This window comes from Penicillium angulare (genome assembly GCF_028827245.1).
Source record: "Penicillium angulare strain IBT 27051 chromosome Unknown utg000004l_segment0_segment0, whole genome shotgun sequence".
Classification (NCBI taxonomy): Eukaryota; Fungi; Ascomycota; class Eurotiomycetes; order Eurotiales; family Aspergillaceae; genus Penicillium; species Penicillium angulare.
In genome coordinates, this window is record NW_026623163.1 from 4,200,590 (window position 1) to 4,222,147 (window position 21,558).

Here is a 21,558-nt window from a genome sequence, read left to right on the forward strand (position 1 = left end):
TTACTCATGACTGATGCTGAACGAACTTGTTTGATGTGGGGTAGAAAACTTGGATAATTGGACTCTAGTGCAGAGTATTCCAGCTTTCCATGCAATTATTATCCCTGTTCGATCCGGTGGTTTGGACAATCTTGCACATAATTTTCTGGACAGGACTTATTAACTTGAAGACTGATACCAACATATAATAATATTAATCAAGGATTTGAATGAGAATCAAGATACGAGATAAACATAAGATGATCAAACAATCAATAATCCAAAATACCAGTCTTGGATACTGTACAATTGATAAAAGCATTTTCCTTCCCAAACGCCTGACATGCCAACAGAGTAGAGCATAATATGTTACAAATTGTCTCTCAAAATGCGCGTACTGATATTGATCTGTTCCAGTTCAATAACCCATCACAGTTCAGACAACCTCTCCCTTCAAAGCCCCAAAGACCACAAGATCTTCCCAAACCTAATTCATAAACCGCAATTTCAACTATTGCGCACCGCTCGACTCTGCTTGAGCCTGGGTCTGAACTTGTTGTGCCTGCAAAGCCGCAAGCTCCCGCTCTCGTCTCTCCCGCTTAATAGACTCCACCATACGCATACGCGCAAGCTCCTTATCAATCTCCTCTTTGTCGATCGGGATTTTATGCGATTGCTCTGCGGTAGGCCAGAATCCTTTCACGCTGAAGCGGTCGTCGAGGTTTGTGCCGAAGTAATACATCCAGCCGATGGGGAAAAGGACGTACATGCCGAACTGGAGAGTTTGGGGTTAGCGCGTCTCGAAAAATTGATATCTATCTAGAGGCATCATATTAAGAGCATCTGCAATTGCTTTTTCTTTGCGAGGGAGCACCAGCGCGCTAGAAAATGTGGATTGTAGATATTCGCGATTCGGCTCTTACCTTGAAGACTTCCAAGTTGCCACCTTGGAGTCGGCGGATAAAGGACGACATTGTGTATGGAAGGATTATGTTGTCTTGATAATTAGGTTGGAGAGAGAATCGGTAGGTTGATTTGATTTGTGTTTGTTTCTCGAGCGTGAAATGCAGCCTCGAATTAACATTTGCTTGTAATGGCCTGATTATCATTTGTCTGGTTTGCATTCACTGATTACTCATTCTTTGTAGCCCAGTCTTTCAGGCAGTAGTAGCTGCCTGAACTTCAAGGCTTCAACTGTCTAAACGAGAATTGCTAATACCACCCCTCAAATGGCTAAACCCACCCCTTCTAAGCCGCTTTGGGAAATTCTGCCGTATTTGTAATATGAGCCCTTAACAAGGCGGTGTAATTTAAAATGGGCGGTCAGGCGAGGTCCAGGCGGATCCCAAGCTTATGGGAGCAGCTAGGTGCCGTTGAAGATGCTGTAGATCGTGAGTTTTATGAGCAATGGTCCCAACAAGGCTCACAGCAGCCAGCAACTCAGCAATCGCGGAGGAGACCCGATACGTGTGGAAATTGGGGCGTGGAGGGGCATAAAAGGCCTGGATGTCCGCAGATCAACAGATTTGCCAGTTAATTCGACTGAAAATGCATTTTCCGGTGTTTTTAAAATCAGCCCCTGTTTCCTCTTTAGGTTAAGCTTGGAATGAGATAACTTGCTTGCATATTAAATGTCGTTAAATGTGTGGTAAAATGGAAGCTTTTTACGTGGAGATTTAATTTAATTCTGGACCGTATTCATGCTGCCGGCAGAAAATTGATGCCTTTGTGCCTCGTGGTATTACAAATACGGCGGTGAGCTTAGAAGGGGTGGGTTTAGCCATTTGAGGGGTGGTATTAGCAATTCTCGTCTAAACCATGCATAAAATATCACCTGACTAGCCGCGGGCCTCGGCTTCTGGTCTCCCCGCAAACGCCGTCGTTAGATTCACCAATGTAGTAGTCTCGGGGGCCATGAGATCATTTACATCCTCGGCCCCCATAAGGAAGCTCAATTCCAATCAAAACAATTAAAGACAATCCAATGCCCCAAAAGTGAAAGAATTAGTTTCAACGCAAACACACCCAACCATGTCCGACGAAGAAGTTATCACCGTCTCTTACCAGGAGCGAATTGCGATTGTCACGCTCAACCGCCCCCAAAAACTAAATGCCCTAAACGGCGACCTATACTACCGCCTCGCCGAACGCCTCCAGGAAATTGACGAGCGAGATGACATCTACATAACCATTTTAACCGGAACAGGCCGGTTCTTCTCCGCGTAAGCTAACCTTCTATTTCAATTTCCAAATTTCCACGTCAACCCAAACTAACTTTTCACAGTGGCGCAGACGTGTCTACGCCCCGAGTAGACGTAGGAGACGATGCCTCCCCTCGTCGCAATTTAGCCCGCAGCTTCGTCGCAAACAACATTGACGTAACTCGCACGTTCTACAACCACACCAAGATCCTAGTAGTAGCATTGAACGGACCCGCCGTCGGGCTTTCAGCAGCTCTAGTTGCGCACGCAGACTTCATCTACGCCGCGCCACACGCGTTCATCCTTACACCATTCTCATCTATCGGCCTTGTTGCTGAAGGCGGCGCGAGTCAGACATTCGTTGAGCGACTAGGCATTGCGAAGGCGAACGAAGCGCTGCTCATGTCTAAGCGGATTACATGTGATGAGCTTGTTAGCACTGGATTCGTGAACAAGGTTGTCAAGGCCGATTCCGGGAAATCGGATGATTCGGCGGGCTTCTTGAAGAATGTCCTGGCTGAGGTTGAGGACCGATTGGGCACGCATCTGAACCAGACTAGCTTGTTGAAGATTAAGGAGCTTGTGAGACGGCCTGGACGGGAGGCATTGGACCGTCAAAATGGCGTTGAGGCTTTCATGGGCTTGGAGCGATTCATGAGTGGGGACCCACAGAAGGAATTCCAGAGGCTGGCATCTGGTCAAAAGAAGCACAAGCTTTAAAGGAAGAATAGTCTAGAGGGGTTTTATTGAACTCGAGGATATATTTGTATCAGTAGATGTATATGCTGGACTTGCAGCGATTTTGTGGTTCTAGTATTATATGTACTTTTCAGGCCCCACAGGCTCTTCTCTGGCGGATTTGCATCAAACAAGACTGACAATACATCATGAACGTCAATTCAATTGCTTTTATGCCAATGGACAGCTTATTCTGAGTCACTACTGTCGTCTTGCTGCCCTTGCATTTGCCTAGCCAGGATGTCCTGCCACTTGCCCATAAATTCGCTCATGCCACCAGACCCAGCGAGAGAGGCATCAACCAAGTCTTTCGGTACCTTGTGAGCCGAGTATTGTGGCGTAGAGAATTGGTAAGCTTCAGGATCATTCTTTTTCACAAGACGAACCTCGGGAAGGAAGGGAGCGAGATCATCGTCGCCCCCCGCAACCTGTTCCTCTTCTTCGTCCTCTTCGTCCTCTTCGTCCCCTTCAGTCTCCTGTACAGACCCATTCAACTCTTCAGAAGTCATGATACTTCCATCATGAAGTGAGATTCGAACGAAACCACCTTCCACGCCTGTTTCATCATCCTCTTCCTCCTCAAACCCAATAGGGTCCTTCATGCGCAAAATCTCCAACCAGCTGAAAAGGAGAGAGTCCGTTCGCTGAGCCCACGGGTTGATATCGACCAGCCAAACGCGCTGGTGTGGCGCGGGCACATATACATCGAACACGAAGTTGGGATCTGGGAAAGTATCGCGCAGTTTTTCATCGAAGAAATCCTGAATCCGAGACCGGAACATGTCGCGCATATCAAAGAGGAAGTCGAAGTAGTTCAGCTCACGCTGGCACATACATATGAGTTTGCGGTTGCGCACAAAGCACCGGAACTCAAGAGAAGGGTTGAAGTTCACAAATTTGCGTAGAACAAGGTGATAAGGCACCTCTGGGATAGGTGAGTCTACTAGCTCGCCATTTTCAAGTCCTTCGGCTGTGGTATTATCGGGAACACAGTCATCGAAGGGGTGTTCGAGGTCATGAGTAATGAAGTCGCTGCTTTTCAGGAGGAGATAAACGTCGTTAGGCGTAGCGCATTTCGTGTCATTGGTTGCGGACATGAAGGTAGCGTCCTTTGGGGCGCTCCAATTTAGTTTCGGGGTTACTTTGCCGAATTCAGCGATTGTGCTCTTGATTTGAGAATGCAAGTCTGCCCATTCTGTCGATGGGTCTTCTGCTTCATCGCCGGAGTCAGAAAAAGTGTCGAGGTAGTCGTCATCTCTTGGGGGCGTGGGTTCGGGTGTGAGGACAATGCCATCGGCACGGAGGTACGAGATAAATTGAGGTGGAACAGGGATCACTCGGGATTTAGGTGCGAGGGTGCGGTATCTATACAATTATCAATGTGAGCCCCGTATCTGTTGTTTGGATGCGATTTTCTTCATACCGTGCATGCCAGTCATGGTATGAGCAGTGTAGAATGTGAGCATATGTAATTGGTGGAAATGGAAGGCGATCGGGGAGATCGGTGGATGATGATGCCTCAGCAACAGGCGCTTCTACTGGCAATGCGTCTGAATCCATGAGGGGCATATCGAGTATTTGTAATTGCAAAAGAAACCTTTGGAGTAGACAAAGTAGACAATGAATCATGGTGGGGCTCTTCTTTTTTCGAGTCACGGGCTGATAAGATAGATGACATAAGCGCGGCATACCTAAGGTAACGTACTGTAGTTGACAATTAGACCAAATCGGCATTCAATTCTCGCAGAGCATTCCTCCTAAAGCATTGTCCAGTATGGCCCCAGAGGCTCCTGATCCACAGAGCCTCAAGTCGTGGGCAGATGCATTCCAGTATCCGATTCCCACGGTTCGCCGTGTGGAACAGGAACTGCGCCGGGACATTGCCAGCAATAAGGAGAAGCTCCGAGCTCTCGTGGGGTAAGTTGCTTGTCGGGATGTCGTCAATACAGGTGCTAATATTTGCTGTGTCGAACTCTAGAACCCGATACCGAGAGCTAGTCGGAACTGCTGAGACCATAGTGGCAATGAACACGGAGATCAAGGAGGCGGAGTCGATTCTGACGGATGTTGGACGTCGATGTAATCCGCAGCTGGTGGAGAAGAAGCATGTTTATGCGCGACACATGAAGAAAGATGCCAAAGATAAGGGTATGGACCTTGGTGTGCCCATATAACTAGACGCGCCTGGTGTGTGTGCTAGATCCAATCGCTAACATTGCGCCAGACGTGGACAAGCATTCCTTCGCAAGTCAACTCGCTTTGCTTCACCGATGCACAACTTCCATTTCACGATTCCTACGAAAGCGAGCCTCTCTGCTGCTTATTGCAAAAATTCTTGCCGTATCTCGAATACTGCACAATACTTTGTCGAAACACGAATCAACTCCACCATTCCTCGATGACCTGCACAGCCAGCTGGCGTCACTCCGAGAAACTCTTATAAAAAGGATTAATAAGCGCCTAAGCTCTGTCGGCGCAACAGAAGACAGCATAATAGAGTCGTTGGCTGCATACTGCTTGGTGACAAGCTCTTCTTCCGATGATGCTATTCACAAATTTCACCAAAGGCGTCTGGACGTGATCACAAGCCAGCTTGAATCATCGCCACAAAATATCCCAAAAGCCTTGCTGCTTTTTGTTCATACACTCCAGACATCTAAGACTCTTCGCTCCCGACAGTTCTCCGATGTGCTTTCTAAGCTCAAATCAAGGCCTATACTCTCAGATCTCGAAATTCGCAATTTGGATGGTCTCGAGATCGAAGTACTAGGGCGCTGGGCCGCTCCCGAAGTGAACAATTTCACACCGTGGATTAAGTTGAGCGAGTTGAGTCGGAGCGAAGGTGCCGAATCAATTAAGAAATGGTCCTCCGAGGCTTTCGCAAGCTTCTCTCAAGGCTGCGAGAAAAGCCTCGTCAGCAGTAATGACTTTGCCGAACTACTTTCTCTGCGTACCGAGACCATTGAACTTTGGCTATCTTCATGGGGCTCAACAATCACCCATGGCTCGGCAGATGTTCTAGAACAGCTACGCACCATTTTCAACGATCATATCAAGCGAGTCATAACCTCACAAGTCCAAACTATCAACGAAATGGGGACAGAGGTTTGTTCAAGTATATCCAGCTGGGACATGATTGAGCATACTCCCATTGGGTCTCTGTGGGACTCTGACTTGATCACAGCTGATTTCTCCGATGGTGCAACATCATTCAAGCAGACAGTAGCGGATAGGCTACTCGGCCGCGATAGCGATGTATATGCCATATTAAAGAAATATCAGACATGGCTATCATCTATCGAAGAGAGAAGCGAGTCCATATATTCACTTCGTCGCCTTAGGTGGACTGATATCCTCGTCGGTGGTGAAGTTGATGACGAAGATACCGATATCACGCCTGGCCTGAACGACCATGATCCTAGCCTTTTATCCGATGCTCTTCATTCGGCCGTCAACCAAGCATTCAGCTCGCTGGAGAAATCATTCGAAGAGGCCTTCAGAGCCCTTGGTAATAACCACCAAAGCGCTAAAGCCACGTTCCTTCTCCGTCTCGTACGTCTTGTGCGTCGAGATGCCCCGTCAGCATTTGTCAAACAAGATTATTGGTTTGCGCACTCGATGGTACCCGACCTACAAAAATTATTGGTCGCCGATATTGTTTCACGAAGTGGTTCTTCGCCCGTCGTGTCGTCTCTTAAAACTCATCCCGACTCCAATATATTAAGAGTGGTCCCTGGTCGGTCGCTTTGGGAGGGTGAACCACCTGCACCGATACAGCCATCTCCCAGTACATTCAGATTCCTACGCAATTTGACCGCTACGCTTGATGAGAATGGGTCTGATTTATGGGACCCATCCACTGTCACAGTATTGAAGGGCGAATTACACAAGCAACTCGAGACTGCCATTACGGCTGTATTTGATGAAATGAAATCCTGGGATAATGCAAGCAAAATTACCACAGAAACCCCCGTTACAGAAAAAAGTGGCGAGGAAAATGGCAGTGAGGGCGGAGCAGCCAAAGAAGACTCTGCAAATGAGGACGCAGATTCCAAGCCTGAGGAGGCGGAGGATACATCTCAAAAGGATATTCATCAAGATTGGAAGATTCAACTTCTCTTCGACACAACATATCTAGCAAACATGCTAGGCGACCCGACTACCCAGCTGGCTGGTGTTGTTGACCGAATTCAGAAGAGCGCAGATCCAAGTGCAGAGGCCGTCAAAAGCATCCAGGAGAGTGCTGCTGAGTATTGGAAGCGAACGGAGCTTTTGTTTGGCCTGTTGGCGAATCGATAGTCTCTAGTCATGTAGATAGAGGGCTCTTGCCCTGTTATATTTTGATAGCGTCTTAAGCATAGAGCGTTATACGGTTGTTCTCCCCAACAAGCATTCTCTACGCGGAAATTCTACTCACTGAGTTTAGTAAAGTGATGTTCGAATAATTTCCATGCATCATTCGTGAATAGTACATATTATCTATCAGTCACCACCCCCATTAACGATACAGCTTGGTAGGAGACAAACGAAAATCACAGGTAGTACTAAGCGACAATCGCCCACAACGGACCGTTTCCTCCCCCGAGTCCGAGTCTTTCCTTCTGTGTTTTTGTTTCGATTTTCATTGTGGTTTTTGATCGACTTCTCCCTCCTTTTTATTCCGCTCCCTTACCGAATCGCTTCGACTCGTCCACGGATGGTGTTCAAACCTTCAATCGTCGTGATCAGCATGCGTTCAAAGTCTCGGAAATCACTGTCAAACGAGCTGGAGTGTAAAGTCTGCAAGTATAGGGACAGGCCGTTGACAGTCAGCAGGCCATCCAAGATAGAGAACTGTCGCTCAATCGGTGGCAGCATAGCATGAATAGCATAGAGCTCATCAAGATCGTGAACAGAAGATTCTCTGTCTAAACGAAGTTTGGCTTGGGCCTTGATTCTCTGGAAATCGATGTGGGCGTTTTCCAAATCGACCATGAGAGGCAAAGCGGAAAATATTCGTTTACGGGCTTGGATTCTACAGATCCTGATCACGCCTCTGAGACTAGGTGCGGGCTCAGTCCACTTTTCATCCATCATTTTGAACAAGTCCTCGATGAGCCGACCTTCTATCGTTTCTTGTGCTCGACGACGCTCATCTGAAATTTTGAGCCGACGTTTCCAACGTCGCTCCAGCTTGCGAATCAACTCTACCTCATGCTCTGTGAGTTCGATATTGTCCGGGGGTCTCTCCTCGATAAGGGTTGTCTCTTTTTCGGAATATGAGACGGAGAGTAGGCTGCTTAGGCTAATGAGTTCACAGCTTTCCAAGAATTTGCAAAGCTCGGGAGGACATCCTTCATATTCGACAAGGGTGACCACCTGTAAGTAGTCCTTCTTGTTGTATTTTTTGTACTGTTCAAGCATGGGATGTAGGAGATGCTTGGGGGAACTTGGAAAAGTGAAATGTTGGGGCATAATGGACGGCAATACCTGTTCAATATATTATTAGCAAGGATTACAACGGTGTAATAAAGAAGCAGGGTCATCAATACATCTCCTATTCGACCCAATGTATCTTTAGCGCCTCGCGGCTCCGTTGGGTAATGAGTCAGGTTTAGCACAATTGTAGTGAAATAGTCGAAGATGCGCTTCTTGATAATATCCACCATGACCGTGCTGCATGTTAAACTTCTGAGATGAAGTTCACCAACAGATACTGCAAGCATCGATATCTTCACAATTCTGCAAAATTTAGCTGTCAGAGTGGTCAAGCACTCAGTAAAGTCTCGTCGCTCGAGATCTGTGGTCTCCAAAAGCGCTCTGTCGGGACGGATCATAATCATTGGTAGGTGCCGAATACACCAAGACCAGGGCAGCACAATGGCATTAAATGGCCTTATTCTGCACAGCTAGCGTGGGTTAGACTTTAAGTATACTACGGGTGAGATTGAATAACATACAATGTATGTCGAAGCAAGCTCTATGAAAGCGAGCAGAGAATAGAGGTGGGACAGAGATTCTGGTATCATTTCCTCGATTATCTCAAGTAAGATTGACATTTCGTTGAGCTTAGTAGAAGTCAGCAATTTATACCAGTTAGTTACAACCCCCAGAAATACTTACAAAATCCTGTGATTTGTACTTGTTCATAGCCAAATGAAGTTTGCGAATTTGCTCCAGAGCGTCACTAGAAAGTCTTAGCGGAAAGGTGGGACTTGGATTGTTCTGCAGAACACTCCTCATCTTTCCGAAAATGCTCCGGCGATAGCGAAAATAAACCTCACTGCCTGCAATAATTTAGCCCGAACCCCTCATGGTTGTAGAAGGTAGGTGAGGAAAGAGCCGAAGAAAACCTACCTAGTGTTTGGACTAGCTGGAGTTGCTCCAGGATACCGGTAAATGTGTGCAGATTGCGCCAGTCTTTGCTCATCAAATGATATAAAAGATCCTCAAGTGCGGCAAGTGTGGGCTTCCATTGAGCATCATTGATGAGTTTGTTCCTTGTTTTCATGATCACCATTGGGGATTGATCCGCTGAACTGATGAAAGCCAACTCTGCAGCTAGGCTCTGTACCCAGTACCGCTCTTGAAAGTAATTAGTATATATAGATTAATCTAATGGCGTAGACTTACTGCGCGGAAGAAATTTCGATTTGAACGTAAGCGCTGGCATCAGACGTTGCGCATAGAGTGGTGAAACTTTGGCAAATACTTGCACGATTTCCACCAGAAACTTATTCATTAGCACTCTTGTGTTGATTCTGGCAGGTTTCTAGTTCCGTAGACTCACATCTATTCTGGCTTGACATTGATCGGTGTCTGGCGTCTCGTGAAAAAACGAACATTCCCCAGATCTGCGTTTCCGGCAGAATTCTAGTAGACATGAGTGGTGTGCATGACTACAAGAATCGATAATACGTACCTCTCATGATAAAGTAGAGACATGGTTTGTTAAAGCATCGCTTTTCGGTATCCAATGCCAATTGATTGAACTCCTTAAATGCATCTGAGAACACCTCTCGAACCCATCCCTTTCCTAATCGGAGCAACTCCTCTTGGGTCGCACCCGTGATGCGAATGACTCTCTGGACAGGTGACCAGCCAAGCATTTTGATTTGAGAAGGCTTGTCCGGGTGACAGTAAATACCCAAGAGAAGCAGAAGAGACTTAGCCGTGCTGGCATCCCGTGATTCCAGATTTTCGACAACTTTACTAGCAGCGATGATTTCTTCGGGAGATGAACTGGTTTTGCTGCCCTCTCTGGTGTTGAAGCGATTCACATTGGTGACGATGAGCTTTTCAAAACAGTTAGTGCTATCAAAGGAAATAGTTGTATCATCGCACTCACGAATAGAGAAATGAAGTCTTTCAGCCAGCCGACCTCTAATGATTTGATATTGAGTTGTCCTTCTTGAGCTGAGCGGGTTCTCACAAATTGGAATGCAATTGACCACTGGTTCAAAGTCTTTTCCAGAAAAGTGCCCTTTGCAGTTTGATTAAGTGTCTGGTTTAACTCAGAGTCTACCTCCAGTGATTCGGGGTGGTGGAGCAAACGCTCTGCCAAGAAGTAATTCAAGATGCTTTCTGCGACGCTCTGCTTGATTTGTAGCAGTAAGTCATATTCGTAAACTGCCGCCATGGCAGCCACTATATCTCCTAGAAGGAGACATGCTTCGCAATATTCAACCCATCGCTCTTGGCCCTTGTAGAAAGTCCGAAGTTGCTCGAACATCTCAAATTCGATGAAGAATTCAATTTTCTGTTCGTCGCTTCCAAGAAGATTGATCGTGGTCTCTCTGAGATCTGGCTGAATACGGCCTTGTTTCAGCAGAATGTTGAGTAGCCGTGAATATCGAAGGAAGATATTAGCCTTCAGAAGAGAGCGGTTACTGAGACAGATGTTAGAATGCTCGAGTTGTTGATCAGATGTAGACTCGCCTGTCGATGTAATTCACAACTAAATCAAATTGCTCGCCCCGCTGCAAGACTTCAACAGCCTGTTCGTACTTCATCTGTGAATGGAAGCAAGCCGAAGCTTCACTAAAATGGTGCCCTCTTTCGTAGAGCTCAGCAGCCAGGTCAAGTTGCTCTTTTTCCTTCCACAGTTCTAGTTTTGCTTTATTAGCGCCCAACTGTCTAGCATCGATCATGTCAAAGGAACCAACCTGCAGCTTTATCGTATTTTTCAAGCCCCAGGAAGCAATTGGCAGCCTCCGACCAACGCCCGATCCCAAGAAACAGAGATATGGCCTTGGTGTAGTTCTCGGTAAGTCCCTCTTGGTTGTTTGCAGCTCGACAGGAACGGCCATCTTGCTCGAATAGTAAGGCTTGAGCATGTGCTATTCCCTCAGAGTCGTCTGCCTTTTTGAAACAAAACAGTGCCTGCGTAGCAAATCAGCAAAACATGAAAACTGCAAACAGACATTAATAATGCAAAAATAACGGGATAAGTTACGTCTGCATAGTTCTTTTGACGTAAGAGATGCACTGCTCGCTTCAGCCACCTGTCAGGATCCACAGAGCCTCCGGCACGTAGAACGCTGATTTTCTCAGCGACCTTTTAATTTGTTAGTAAGGCTTCTGATTTGTAAATTACCCAAATAAACTTACATCCTTATGGCCTTGTCTGACACAGTCCACCAGATCAGTACTTTCACAGGCATCGAGAGCCTTAACGATGGGATCAATGCCATTTTCTGTGGTCTCCATAAACCAGAGCTGGCGACGTGCTCTTGTTACCGCAACGTACAGGTGCTTTAACCACTTGTTAGTTCATTTCGTTATACATAGGGCGGAGTAAATATCATTGGCAAAGAAACTAATTTACCTTGAGCTCAGAACATAACGCCTGTGTGTAGCTCAGTTAGCATGGGACTCTTAAATGAAATCAGAGGGGAAAGTCAAGAGTGAAGAATCCTACCGCGTGCTTTTGAGAGTCAAATGCATTCCCTGGAGACGACAATAAATGCAAGCAGCGGTAGCTGCTGCTTAAACCGCTGCCACCGAAAAAGTCGTAAACCAGTACATCCTCGAATTCCATTCCCTTGCTCTCTAGGATCGTCATCACAAGAGCTATTTCTCCTATCTGGGCTTGCAGTTTGTCTTTTGATGCCCCGTCACGAACCAGAATCACTTGCTCAGCACCAAAGTCAGCCACCTGGTCGTTAAGCTTGACTAGGCCTATCATTTTTGCCGAAAGAATGGAAGCATCAAACCCAGCTAAAGCAACTTGTTAGATCTCGAGCCATAGCAAATGTTCTGGCTACCCAGGGGTCAATACCAAATACCATCGGCCTTGGGCCTCTAGTCTCGCCGACTTCCGGATCCAGTTTGTCGATTGTTTCAGGGAAGCCTAATGAATAAGTCAGTAACTACCAGAACTCGCAACAATATAGAAGTCTCACCATTCCAAAGTAGCTGCATTACCCACGAGGCGAAGCTCAGGATGCCTTGATGAGAGCGATAGTTTTTGGCTAGCATGAATTGACTCGGTCTGGCTATCTCAGGCTGGTTGAGCCCCTTTACGATGTCCTCGTAATGCTCGTAAAACAGCGCCTTGATCTCCGGGAAACGAAACGCCGAGTCTTTTGATATGCACTGTGCAGTATCTCCCGCTGATATTCTGTCAGTGGTGAAAATTCTGATCATCATGGTTTGAGACTTACCTAAATGAATTCCCCGCGCATCACGCAGACAACTCAACAGAAGTAAAACATCTGGGCACCGTAAATCCTGAATTTCTAACGAAGGATTAGTAGGGAAAAGTTTGGAAATGGATTTGGTTATATACCGTCAACATATATTTCATCGAAACAACGACGAATCAGATTGGCGAGGTCTGGAGTTGACTTGAGATCCTTTAGAATCAGATTAACGCGATCAAGCTCATCAATCTGACCCCGTCCCTTCTTGACTCGCTCGTATCGATCGAAGGCATCGAATATCTTTTGACGATCTCCTTCAGAGCTAAATGTGGGCGATATCTTTGAGCTCTTCGACAAATATTGGGGACGCGTAAGTGACTCTAGGCTTTTTGCTGCAGTGATTGAGCCTTTGATCACTCCCATGATTTCTGCAAACAGTAACTCTGCCGAGCAGGCTGGAGGAGTAAGGCCCGATAAGCTACTCCAATATTCTGTCTTGAAAACGTGAAAGTCGATGGTTTTTGTTCCGTCCAGATACTGGATCTCGGGAGCCCTTTTGTTAGATAAGACAGGTTTCTTCTTAGTACTGTTAGTGTCCTCTAGAAAGTCCTGTCGGTCAGCTCGCCTAAAATTAATTAGATTATATCTCATAAACTTTCAAAAAGCAGGGTCTCATACCTGAAAGTGCTTTCGAGAAGATCTAGAAACTTGTCATATGGGCAGACAAACGGGAAATCTTCATCCTTGATCGCAAAGAATGAAACGGGCTTGTCCGCGTCAGTCGAATCCACTACCAGAGTGCCACCGCATTGAGTGGCTATCAAACTCCTTGCGTAAGTCTGGAGTTTGGCGGCCAAAAATGGAGATCGAGTTAAAAGAAGCTGTTTGTATCAGATGTTAGCGATGAATTGATTTCAACTACCTGTTTGTTAACCTCACCTGCCGAGGATAGTGAGAGCCGGGAATCTTCCGCGCTGCTTGGTATTTTGCGAGGATTTTGAACAGAAGACAAGTTGTCTTGCCAGTTCCACTTCTACCGAGGATCAGACTGGCGCTACCGTAATGACTGATAATCTCCCATTCTTCGGGAGACAAGTCAAACGGAAATTCCTCTTGGCCGGTGGTTTCTTGAATTCTCTGAAGAAACGACTCGGTCACATTGTAGAAGCGATCTGAATGAGACAGGTGAGTAACGTTTTTAAGATTCTAATGATTCTCTAATGTTTTGGATGAAGTGGGGGGCTTACTGGAAATCTCGAGTACTACCTGACCAGCCATTGAATTCAGAACTCGCTTTGTGTGCGAAACGCCTCGATTAACCGCTTCGTAGCGTTTAGGAAGTCTGGTACCGTCAGGCTGTCGTGTTGGGGCATCTTTGCAAATTATTACAATCTCATCACAGTAGCCATCCTGAACTTCAATGATATGCTCGATAGCATTGTTGATCTTCGTAGAATGGGAGCGTTAGTATTGGGAAACCAACAAAGAAATTGATCAGTACTAACCTCTTCAACGGTTGTCGCAATTCTCCACACTGAATGTAACAATTAGTATCAAAGGGTACCTGTAACTTGATGGTTCTGTGATCAATATACCTTTCACAATTTGTTGTTGAACAAACGGAAGCTCTTCATAGTAGCCCACGTCCACTTGCCATATGATCGACACCGAGTCATTTACATGAGCTCGGACAATTGGAACTCGCATCTGCTGGCGCTGCTTTCCCGTTCCCACGCACTGAGAAAGTTTCGTCCACTTTCCGGTAGCTAAGCGGCGCAGCTTATGATCGACTTGAACAAATTCTCCTACTCAATGTTAGATTGCTCCCAGTGAGAATTGTCAGAAGATGGGGGCATTTACCTGCACGGGCAATTCTCTTCGCACTTTTCATTGCAGATTCTGACAACACGACTTTCCAAGGTCCAATCCGTTTCCCGAAAATCTCAATCTCAATCGGGGTGTTGAAATCAAAATCCTCCGAAATGTGCTGACATGTGTTGTCAGAAAAAGTCAATGCAACCCCAGTTAGTCTTTCCTGGCACATTCTGCAAGGAAGAGTCTCGAGGACGTCACGCATCAGTTGAGGAACAACCTCCATTCGTATTTGAACAAGTGCTTGACTCATTGCGGATACCGAGCACACCTTAGGAATTGAAAGCTCCTCCAGCGCCTTTTGTATGAATTCCGGTACCACAAAACGGGTTGAGGATTCACGGCGAGCCACATTGGTTTTTTTGTCATCCACGCTGAGCTCTTTCATCGATCTAACCGGAGGGAGATTTTCTTTTGACTTCGTCATTTTGCTTTTCTCCTCTGCGACTTGAATTTCCTGTTGGAGATCTTGAATGAGGTGTCTAGCTTGATTCCACCTCTCATGTGCCTGGTTGATGTTATGATCAGCAATGCACGCATCGCACATGTTGAAAAGAATTTCTGTTATGGCCATGTAACGAATGTCGTCAAGGTAGGTTCGCTTGGAAGACAGCCACTTTTTCAGAACCAGACAATATTTCTCATCAGCCAGTAGGCGTAGAAGTAGTGGCTCATAAGATAACAACATCGTAGCAATTTGCTTAAGATAAGAGGCTGGACTTTCGGTGACAAGCGGCAGGGCCGCACTGACGAGTTTGACTGATTGGCACAGAGAGAGTGTCGTTTCCTCCACATCCACAAGAGGTATCACAATACTTTTGAAGATCTGCTCTGCGATTGGCGCAGAGAGGTGATTGGATCTTAGGATTTCAAATGCTTTCTCCAAGCGTGCGAAAGTTCGGTCTGGGTGCATGACAAACAAGTCTCTAAGCGACTCAATTTTCATTGCAGCCGGGATGTGATCATAATATTGTTCGATATTGGAAAGAGCACGATTGAATTCGTGCAGAGCAGGATTATCGTCTCTGAAAAGCAAGGTGATCAATGGAATCTGAGGAAGTTTGACAGTTGCCATTGTTGTAGGCGATGGAACGACTTAGTCGTTGCAGCTTGTTCGCCGCAATACAACTATTTTCGGGGTCAATTGATGGAGTTGAAAGATAGAAAAGAAAGACGATGGTTAACAAGACGTAATACGCGTTCAATAACTGAATGAAGGTTGTTGGATGGTTTCTGAACGTGCTTTGGGCAGGACGAGTCGAAAAGTGGAGAGGGTGAGAGGGTGGGTGAGAGGGTGAGGTGAGGAAAGACAGTTCAGATGAAAACAAGCCTTTATTTGAGTACTATGGAAAGCCCCCTACATCAACAACATATACCACAGTTGAAATTGCGTGCGCCTCTTTCGTTAGGAATTGCTCGTAGCAACAGAGAATACTACAAATGTTCGCCATTATAACCCAAGAGATCATTCCTTAGACCAGGCCTGAAATTACAAGTGAGAAAGATAACGCTTTATGGGATCTGTGGGTAGACCCATGCATAACTGGAATAGTTATGAACACATGTGCAAAACAAAACAAAAACACACGCTCCTCTTGGTTTCTCCCATGATACTGTTTGGCTCCAAGAAAGGCTAGAAAAAAATGGCTGATAAGAGAGATGAACTTTGTTCAAAAATAACCAAGTCGTATGATAAGGGCTGGGCACGATATCGTGAATTTAGCAACATCGCTACAGTACCATCACTGAGTGATAATATCGTGCAGATAATATTTAACGATACGATATCGCTTTGACGTATCGTGAGGCTTCTAGCTAGCGATACCCCACCGTAGCCTTGGCTTTTTCTCAGCAATACGATATCGCTAACGATATTACTGTGTCGATACTGTATACTACCGCGCGCCTCTGGCCTTGGTTGAAATAAACGAGCATAGAAATGCTTTATCGTTATTATATACTATATCTGTAATGCATGTGTATAGCGACAACCTTGGAAAGTGGTGCACATATGAAGCTGTAAGATTTCTTCAGATGGCCGTGGTAGTTTACCGCCCGCATACCGTCTACATCTTACAACTTCTCTCTACACTTCACTGGTGCTAGGTTAGCGTTATATCAGAAATAAAGTTATTCATATCTATTTAAATTCTATTACACTAGCAATTAGGACTCCAGCCTATCGTTATTTCAATTAAGGCTATTACTAACATGCTTATCCTTCTCTCTAGGCTATAGCTCCTCCCCATCCTCATCCTCCTTCCAATCCACTTTAACCCCAGACTCATCAACCTAACCAAGTCGCACCATTATCCAACTAGGACTCGACCCAAGCGGCACATAATCCACGTGATATATCAAATTACGTGCACAACGGGAAACGACATCGCTATACCACGCGTGAACATCACGATAATTCTAGAGCGTTAGCAATACGATGTCACTGCGCCGTATCGTACGGGTTTATACTAATAACGATAACTTTCAACGGTAATATCGCTAGAAATTCGCTTAATCGTTAGCAGTAACGATAATTCAAAATTCTAGCAATATTGTATCGTACCCAGCCTTACGTACGATGTAATGAACATAATTCTCGTCCGGTAAAATTCGTGAGTAAATAGTCTCAAAGAAAAACAATAACAAACAAGGGTGCTATATCAATTAATAGCAATGTTAACAGCACTTAGGAGTGAACTACATCCAGACATCTAGATGCTATTTATACCCGCCAAGCAGCCAATCACAGCAAGATAAATTATAGCCTAATCCGCTGACGTAAGCTTTCCCGTTCCCGCGGGGGAGATCAACGTCACTCGCACTTCGCCGACGGGAAATGTTTCTGGTTTCTTCCAACTTCATTGCCAACCATGGCCACGACCCGGCTCCCATTTCTCTACCCTAATCTGATGCGTGCTGTTAGAGCATGTGAACCGATAACATACCATTCTCACCGACTACCTACAACCCGCCACCGATTTCATACTAGCCGTCGATTGGGCCAACAATCCTATCAACGACGCTATGGTCCAGCAGTTGAGCCAAACCTGCCGCCCCCCTTGGGACCCAACAATGAACCAGTGGAACAACCAAGAGATTACTCTGAGGAGGTCAGCACTGAACCAGAGAACATAAAGGAGGCTAGCGGACCAACAGAGCAGCCGCCATCAGAGCAATCACCGTCGGAGTCTGAGTCACAGCCACAAGAGCCAAAGGTTGATCCCGCAGACGCTGCAGCTTCGTCTCTTTCTGAGCAAGCTGCAGCGGATTTAGCGGCAAGCAATGCCACGATAGAACCTGAACAGCCTGAGGAGCACACCACCGAAGATGAAGCTGCATCTGCATCGAACCCCTCGGCTTCCTCCTCTTCCGAACATGTGGGAGAGGAAATGTCACAAATGGCTCCGTATGCGAACCGCAGTGCTTTCGATGAGGTTTACCATATGCCATCTCCATCGACATTTTTGACTCCAACGACTAAGCCGGAGTCTGAGCGGCCGCCCCACATGTCCCCAGCACCCTACGTACACCACTTCGATACCTACTCGCTTGTTCAAAATCTCTCAGGAGGTGGATTCACCAAGGCGCAATCTACTGTTATCATGAAGGGTGTGCGAGGCATTTTGCAGAGCAACTTGGACTTTGCCAAAGAAAGTCTGACATCCAAGTCAGATGTGGAGAACGAAGTGTATCTGTTCAAGGCAGCCTGCTCTGAGCTTCAACAGTCTTTGCAAACAGCACGAAACTCTGAAGTACAACAGCAGCGAGCCTCCAGGAATCAGCTGGAGCACGAGACAGATATACTCTCTCAACGTCTCAACCAGGAGCTAGCGGGCATGAAGGATGAAATTAAGGGCATGTTCAATGACCACAAAATGACCACTCGGGAGCAGCAGCGGACCATCGACACTATGGTTCAAGAACTGAACTACAAAATTACGGTCTCGCTTAACAGTGACGGGAAGAGTGAGATCGAAGGCTTGCGATGGATCTTGACAAGGCGTGCTGCGCTCTCGCTCGCTATATGTGCCCGTAAGTCAATCCCCCAAATATCAAATATTTCCATCTTGTCTTGATTTCTAACCCATCACCTAGTCTCAATGATCATCTTTCTGAAGTATACTTCCACCCAGAAGGTACAAGAACCACCTAAGACGAAAACAATCAAGGAGGTCGAGAAGCCTGTCAAGGAGGTTACTAAAGAAACCCGAGTCATACATGATGCTGGTATTAAAGCCGGATCGCCCTCTGTTCCCGAAGCACATCTCGGGGAATCGCTTGGTTAATTGACCAAATATTCTCTCTCTTTTGCCCCTTTGCCCCATCACTTCTTTCACATTCTGCATCGCAAACACATGCATGCCTGTCATTTATATTTTCCTTTCTTCTACAAAAGCCCCATCTCGTCAGCGAGATGATGTGTATAACATGAATAGACTCAGATACCCACAGGATACACTACCCTGTCCCAATAGACTTTATCCGATCTTCAAACTTCCTCACAGTTGAAATTAGATTCAACCTCGAGTTTCATTTCCGACAAACCAATTCTCTATTTATCATGGTAACAAGACTGTCTTCGAATTTCCACGGAATTCATGGAAGTACATGGGTAGTCACCAATGGTCATCTAAGCGATAGTATAGGCGATAGATAAATAAATCGGAAGATAAAAATGAGTGTCAGAAGTCGCTCAAGCGTCACAGGGAGATGCTCTGGTCAAGTCATATATACAACATTAAATGCTGGCAAAAGAACAGTTCCATGCGAGTATTTAGAGTGTGAAGTGAGGCCTTTCTGGGACAACTTCAATCTTGCCCGACTCTATGATAGAGTTGGGCGAGGGTTTCTGCTCGGTCTCTCCCAAGGGAGGATCAACCTGACCCTAATGATACGGTGGTTTGATGGGCAGATTGATCTGTAAGAACCTCGAAGAGCATTCATGAATATTGAGGTTGTCGGTACTGTATCACATATCACAAAGTTCTGCTTATCCAATCAAGGGTCTGCAGAGCCTTGCTGGAAAAAAGCCAAATCGGAAAGAAGATCCCAATGCCCATCGGCTGACGGACCTAGGCCCAGGAACTCAGGGAAATAGTAATTACCAATCCCCTCGTCCAGAATATCCTCCAGGGGCTCTGGAGCTATCTCCACGCGAGGGCGTAACTTTTGATGTACCTTTGCAATGATATTTCCGAGAGTATGTGCAGCATGACAAGGCAAGCCAATGCACTGCAGCCAATCAACAAGATTATGAATTAGTCCGTCTAAACTTCTAATGTTATATTTAGATCTTAGCTGGTTTTCGTAGCTGCTCAACAAGCGACATATCACAATCGCAGCAAATGTGATCATGTGGTATATATGATCCGTCAAATGCCGGGTTCGGTCATCCACTGTGTCCATTGCCAAGTGAATGATGGCTGTTGAATGGCGAACCATTTCCGATACTATGGATTCTTGATCGCGTTCAGCATTTGACTTCAACGCATGCTCGTATGAGAGTAAATTCGAGAAATGGAATCCCATGATTAGGAATTGGGATCTTGGTTGCTCTGAAGTTATACTTGTAAGAATGGATGCCTGGTGGCAGAAATACAAAATCAAAGACATACCTATCACAAACTCCCACCTCTTTCTCCATGCTTGCAAAGCCGCGACCGACTTGAGCAAGTCTATTGACTCTCCAATCAAGTGCTCGTATACAGTCCAGTAAAGATGGATCTCAGCAACCATTCGAAGCTCGAAATTCGTTGCATGATCAGAATTCATAACGGTTCTGCATCGTTCGATCTGCCAGTCTTGTAACATAGATCTGCGACTCGTCCCAACACAATAGTGCAAATGTGCTAGACAGAGATGGTTCCATAAGCAGCAGTGATCAAACGTTTTTTCATCAAGGTGAATTGTCGGTTGGGTCTGAGAGGTGACCACAGCAAATAAAGGGCTCGATTGACTATGCTGCAATGCAAATCCACTCAGAAGCCAGCTGTCAATACTCAAGGGAACCTGCCCCACAGTCGTTGACCACATGCACAGAATAAGAATCGCTTGAAAAAATTCGATAGGCTGTGGTGCTTCCAAAAGTGTGCTTGACACGAAGGACCGAGCGCATTCATAAAGTCTGGGGGCAAGACGTGCCGCCAATTCCTCGGAAGTATGCCGCACTGCAATTAAGCAGCATGCACAAAAAAGCAAAGGAGATTTCTTCACACATGGCAAAATAGCGACCGGGTCACTGTCTGGATCATAGCTAATCCAACGGCCATAATGTTCAAGAAATCTACAAATTTTTATTATTAGGTTTAGGCATTATCAAATCATTCGTCCTGCGAGATAAAACTTACATCGTGACAAGTGCTAGAGCTAGATCCTGGGGGATCAGATCATCTACAACTGCTGCAGTGCCCTTTGTGTCGGGGGTAGACTTAACCCCCGAGTCCGCAGCTAGATTCCGAAGAACCATAATCGGGGGTGCGGGAGATTCCGTCTCCTCGTATGTAACTTCCCCAGTTTCTGGGGTCGTCAGTGCGCTGGGTCTATTGGACTCGTGATCATCAAACCCTGCTGGGCCCTCGCCCAGACGATCAAGGAGAGTTGCTACTGTTCTCTCTAGTCGCTCCAAGCTAAAACATGATATCGATCAAGTTCATTAGTTCCTAGAAGGCCTTATCAATGCGGGGAATTGAAGAATGAGCTTCATACCGCGCATCTGTTCCCGAATGAGGTGGTGACTCTTCATCTTCTTGTTGCTCTGATTCTTGCACCAGCGAGCATTTTTGGTGCAGTCTTTCGCATCGTAGACATGCCTTTCCTGGAACCCCAGGCTCATAGCAACGAGTTTTTTGTTTCCTGCATGATGTACAGGCGCGGGAGGCGCGGCCTCGGTCTGGGGGCATTATGGACACCAGACTCGACCCGCGAGAAATATATATGTCCTTAGAGAGGAGAAGAGGAACAAATCGAATTAAAAGTAGTTAAGCCATGGATAATGCGCGATGCGCGAATGAGATAACTGCCGTGACATTCTCGTGACAAGCATAAAGCGGCGTCACCTGATGCGGATAATGTAAGCGCGCCCCGAGTTTCCTAAGAGGGACAGTTTAATTGCTTTAATTTTATTTTTGCTCGGATACAAATCTTAT

General features: G+C 46.1%; 9 protein-coding genes across 9 annotated transcripts; 3 read left to right on the forward strand and 6 right to left on the reverse strand.

Moving 5' to 3' along the window:
• Nucleotides 1–490: 490 nt before the first annotated feature.
• N7478_005456 (uncharacterized protein) lies at nt 491–953 on the reverse strand (the record flags this gene model as incomplete). Its single annotated transcript, XM_056921670.1, has 2 exons — nt 491–754; nt 903–953. The coding sequence occupies 2 exons, from the start codon at nt 951–953 to the stop codon at nt 491–493; spliced, it is 315 nt and encodes a 104-aa protein (XP_056779707.1).
• A 1,057-nt stretch (nt 954–2,010) lies between these two features.
• On the forward strand, nt 2,011–2,900 carry N7478_005457 (dodecenoyl-CoA isomerase; the record flags this gene model as incomplete). Its single annotated transcript, XM_056921671.1, has 2 exons — nt 2,011–2,201; nt 2,264–2,900. 2 exons carry the CDS (start codon nt 2,011–2,013, stop codon nt 2,898–2,900), a joined length of 828 nt encoding a protein of 275 aa, XP_056779708.1.
• Nucleotides 2,901–3,106: 206 nt separating this feature from the next.
• On the reverse strand, nt 3,107–4,487 carry cdc123 (cell proliferation protein CDC123; the record flags this gene model as incomplete). The annotated part of the gene is made up of 2 exons (XM_056921672.1): nt 3,107–4,283; nt 4,342–4,487. The coding sequence occupies 2 exons, from the start codon at nt 4,485–4,487 to the stop codon at nt 3,107–3,109; spliced, it is 1,323 nt and encodes a 440-aa protein (XP_056779709.1).
• Nucleotides 4,488–4,692: 205 nt separating this feature from the next.
• N7478_005459 (COG1/VPS51 family protein) lies at nt 4,693–7,217 on the forward strand (the record flags this gene model as incomplete). The annotated part of the gene is made up of 3 exons (XM_056921673.1): nt 4,693–4,835; nt 4,897–5,078; nt 5,143–7,217. 3 exons carry the CDS (start codon nt 4,693–4,695, stop codon nt 7,215–7,217), a joined length of 2,400 nt encoding a protein of 799 aa, XP_056779710.1.
• A 369-nt stretch (nt 7,218–7,586) lies between these two features.
• Nucleotides 7,587–8,321, reverse strand: N7478_005460 (TPR and ankyrin repeat-containing protein 1; the record flags this gene model as incomplete). Its single annotated transcript, XM_056921674.1, has 1 exon — nt 7,587–8,321. One exon carries the CDS (start codon nt 8,319–8,321, stop codon nt 7,587–7,589), a length of 735 nt encoding a protein of 244 aa, XP_056779711.1.
• Nucleotides 8,322–8,783: 462 nt separating this feature from the next.
• Nucleotides 8,784–15,488, reverse strand: N7478_005461 (uncharacterized protein; the record flags this gene model as incomplete). Its single annotated transcript, XM_056921675.1, has 25 exons — nt 8,784–8,798; nt 8,858–8,965; nt 9,021–9,184; nt 9,255–9,482; nt 9,531–9,630; nt 9,688–9,770; nt 9,820–10,192; nt 10,246–10,786; nt 10,905–11,004; nt 11,063–11,279; nt 11,353–11,454; nt 11,508–11,651; nt 11,725–11,745; nt 11,818–12,116; nt 12,178–12,249; nt 12,302–12,511; nt 12,563–12,637; nt 12,688–13,166; nt 13,220–13,422; nt 13,481–13,713; nt 13,789–13,987; nt 14,047–14,075; nt 14,137–14,346; nt 14,402–14,528; nt 14,685–15,488. The coding sequence occupies 25 exons, from the start codon at nt 15,486–15,488 to the stop codon at nt 8,784–8,786; spliced, it is 5,136 nt and encodes a 1,711-aa protein (XP_056779712.1).
• Nucleotides 15,489–17,283: 1,795 nt separating this feature from the next.
• On the forward strand, nt 17,284–18,699 carry N7478_005462 (CCDC90 family protein; the record flags this gene model as incomplete). The annotated part of the gene is made up of 2 exons (XM_056921676.1): nt 17,284–18,445; nt 18,509–18,699. 2 exons carry the CDS (start codon nt 17,284–17,286, stop codon nt 18,697–18,699), a joined length of 1,353 nt encoding a protein of 450 aa, XP_056779713.1.
• A 712-nt stretch (nt 18,700–19,411) lies between these two features.
• N7478_005463 (uncharacterized protein) lies at nt 19,412–20,185 on the reverse strand (the record flags this gene model as incomplete). The annotated part of the gene is made up of 2 exons (XM_056921677.1): nt 19,412–19,968; nt 20,029–20,185. 2 exons carry the CDS (start codon nt 20,183–20,185, stop codon nt 19,412–19,414), a joined length of 714 nt encoding a protein of 237 aa, XP_056779714.1.
• Nucleotides 20,186–20,756: 571 nt separating this feature from the next.
• Nucleotides 20,757–21,312, reverse strand: N7478_005464 (Zn(II)2Cys6 transcription factor domain-containing protein; the record flags this gene model as incomplete). The annotated part of the gene is made up of 2 exons (XM_056921678.1): nt 20,757–21,039; nt 21,119–21,312. The coding sequence occupies 2 exons, from the start codon at nt 21,310–21,312 to the stop codon at nt 20,757–20,759; spliced, it is 477 nt and encodes a 158-aa protein (XP_056779715.1).
• Between the last annotated feature and the right edge of the window lie 246 nt (nt 21,313–21,558).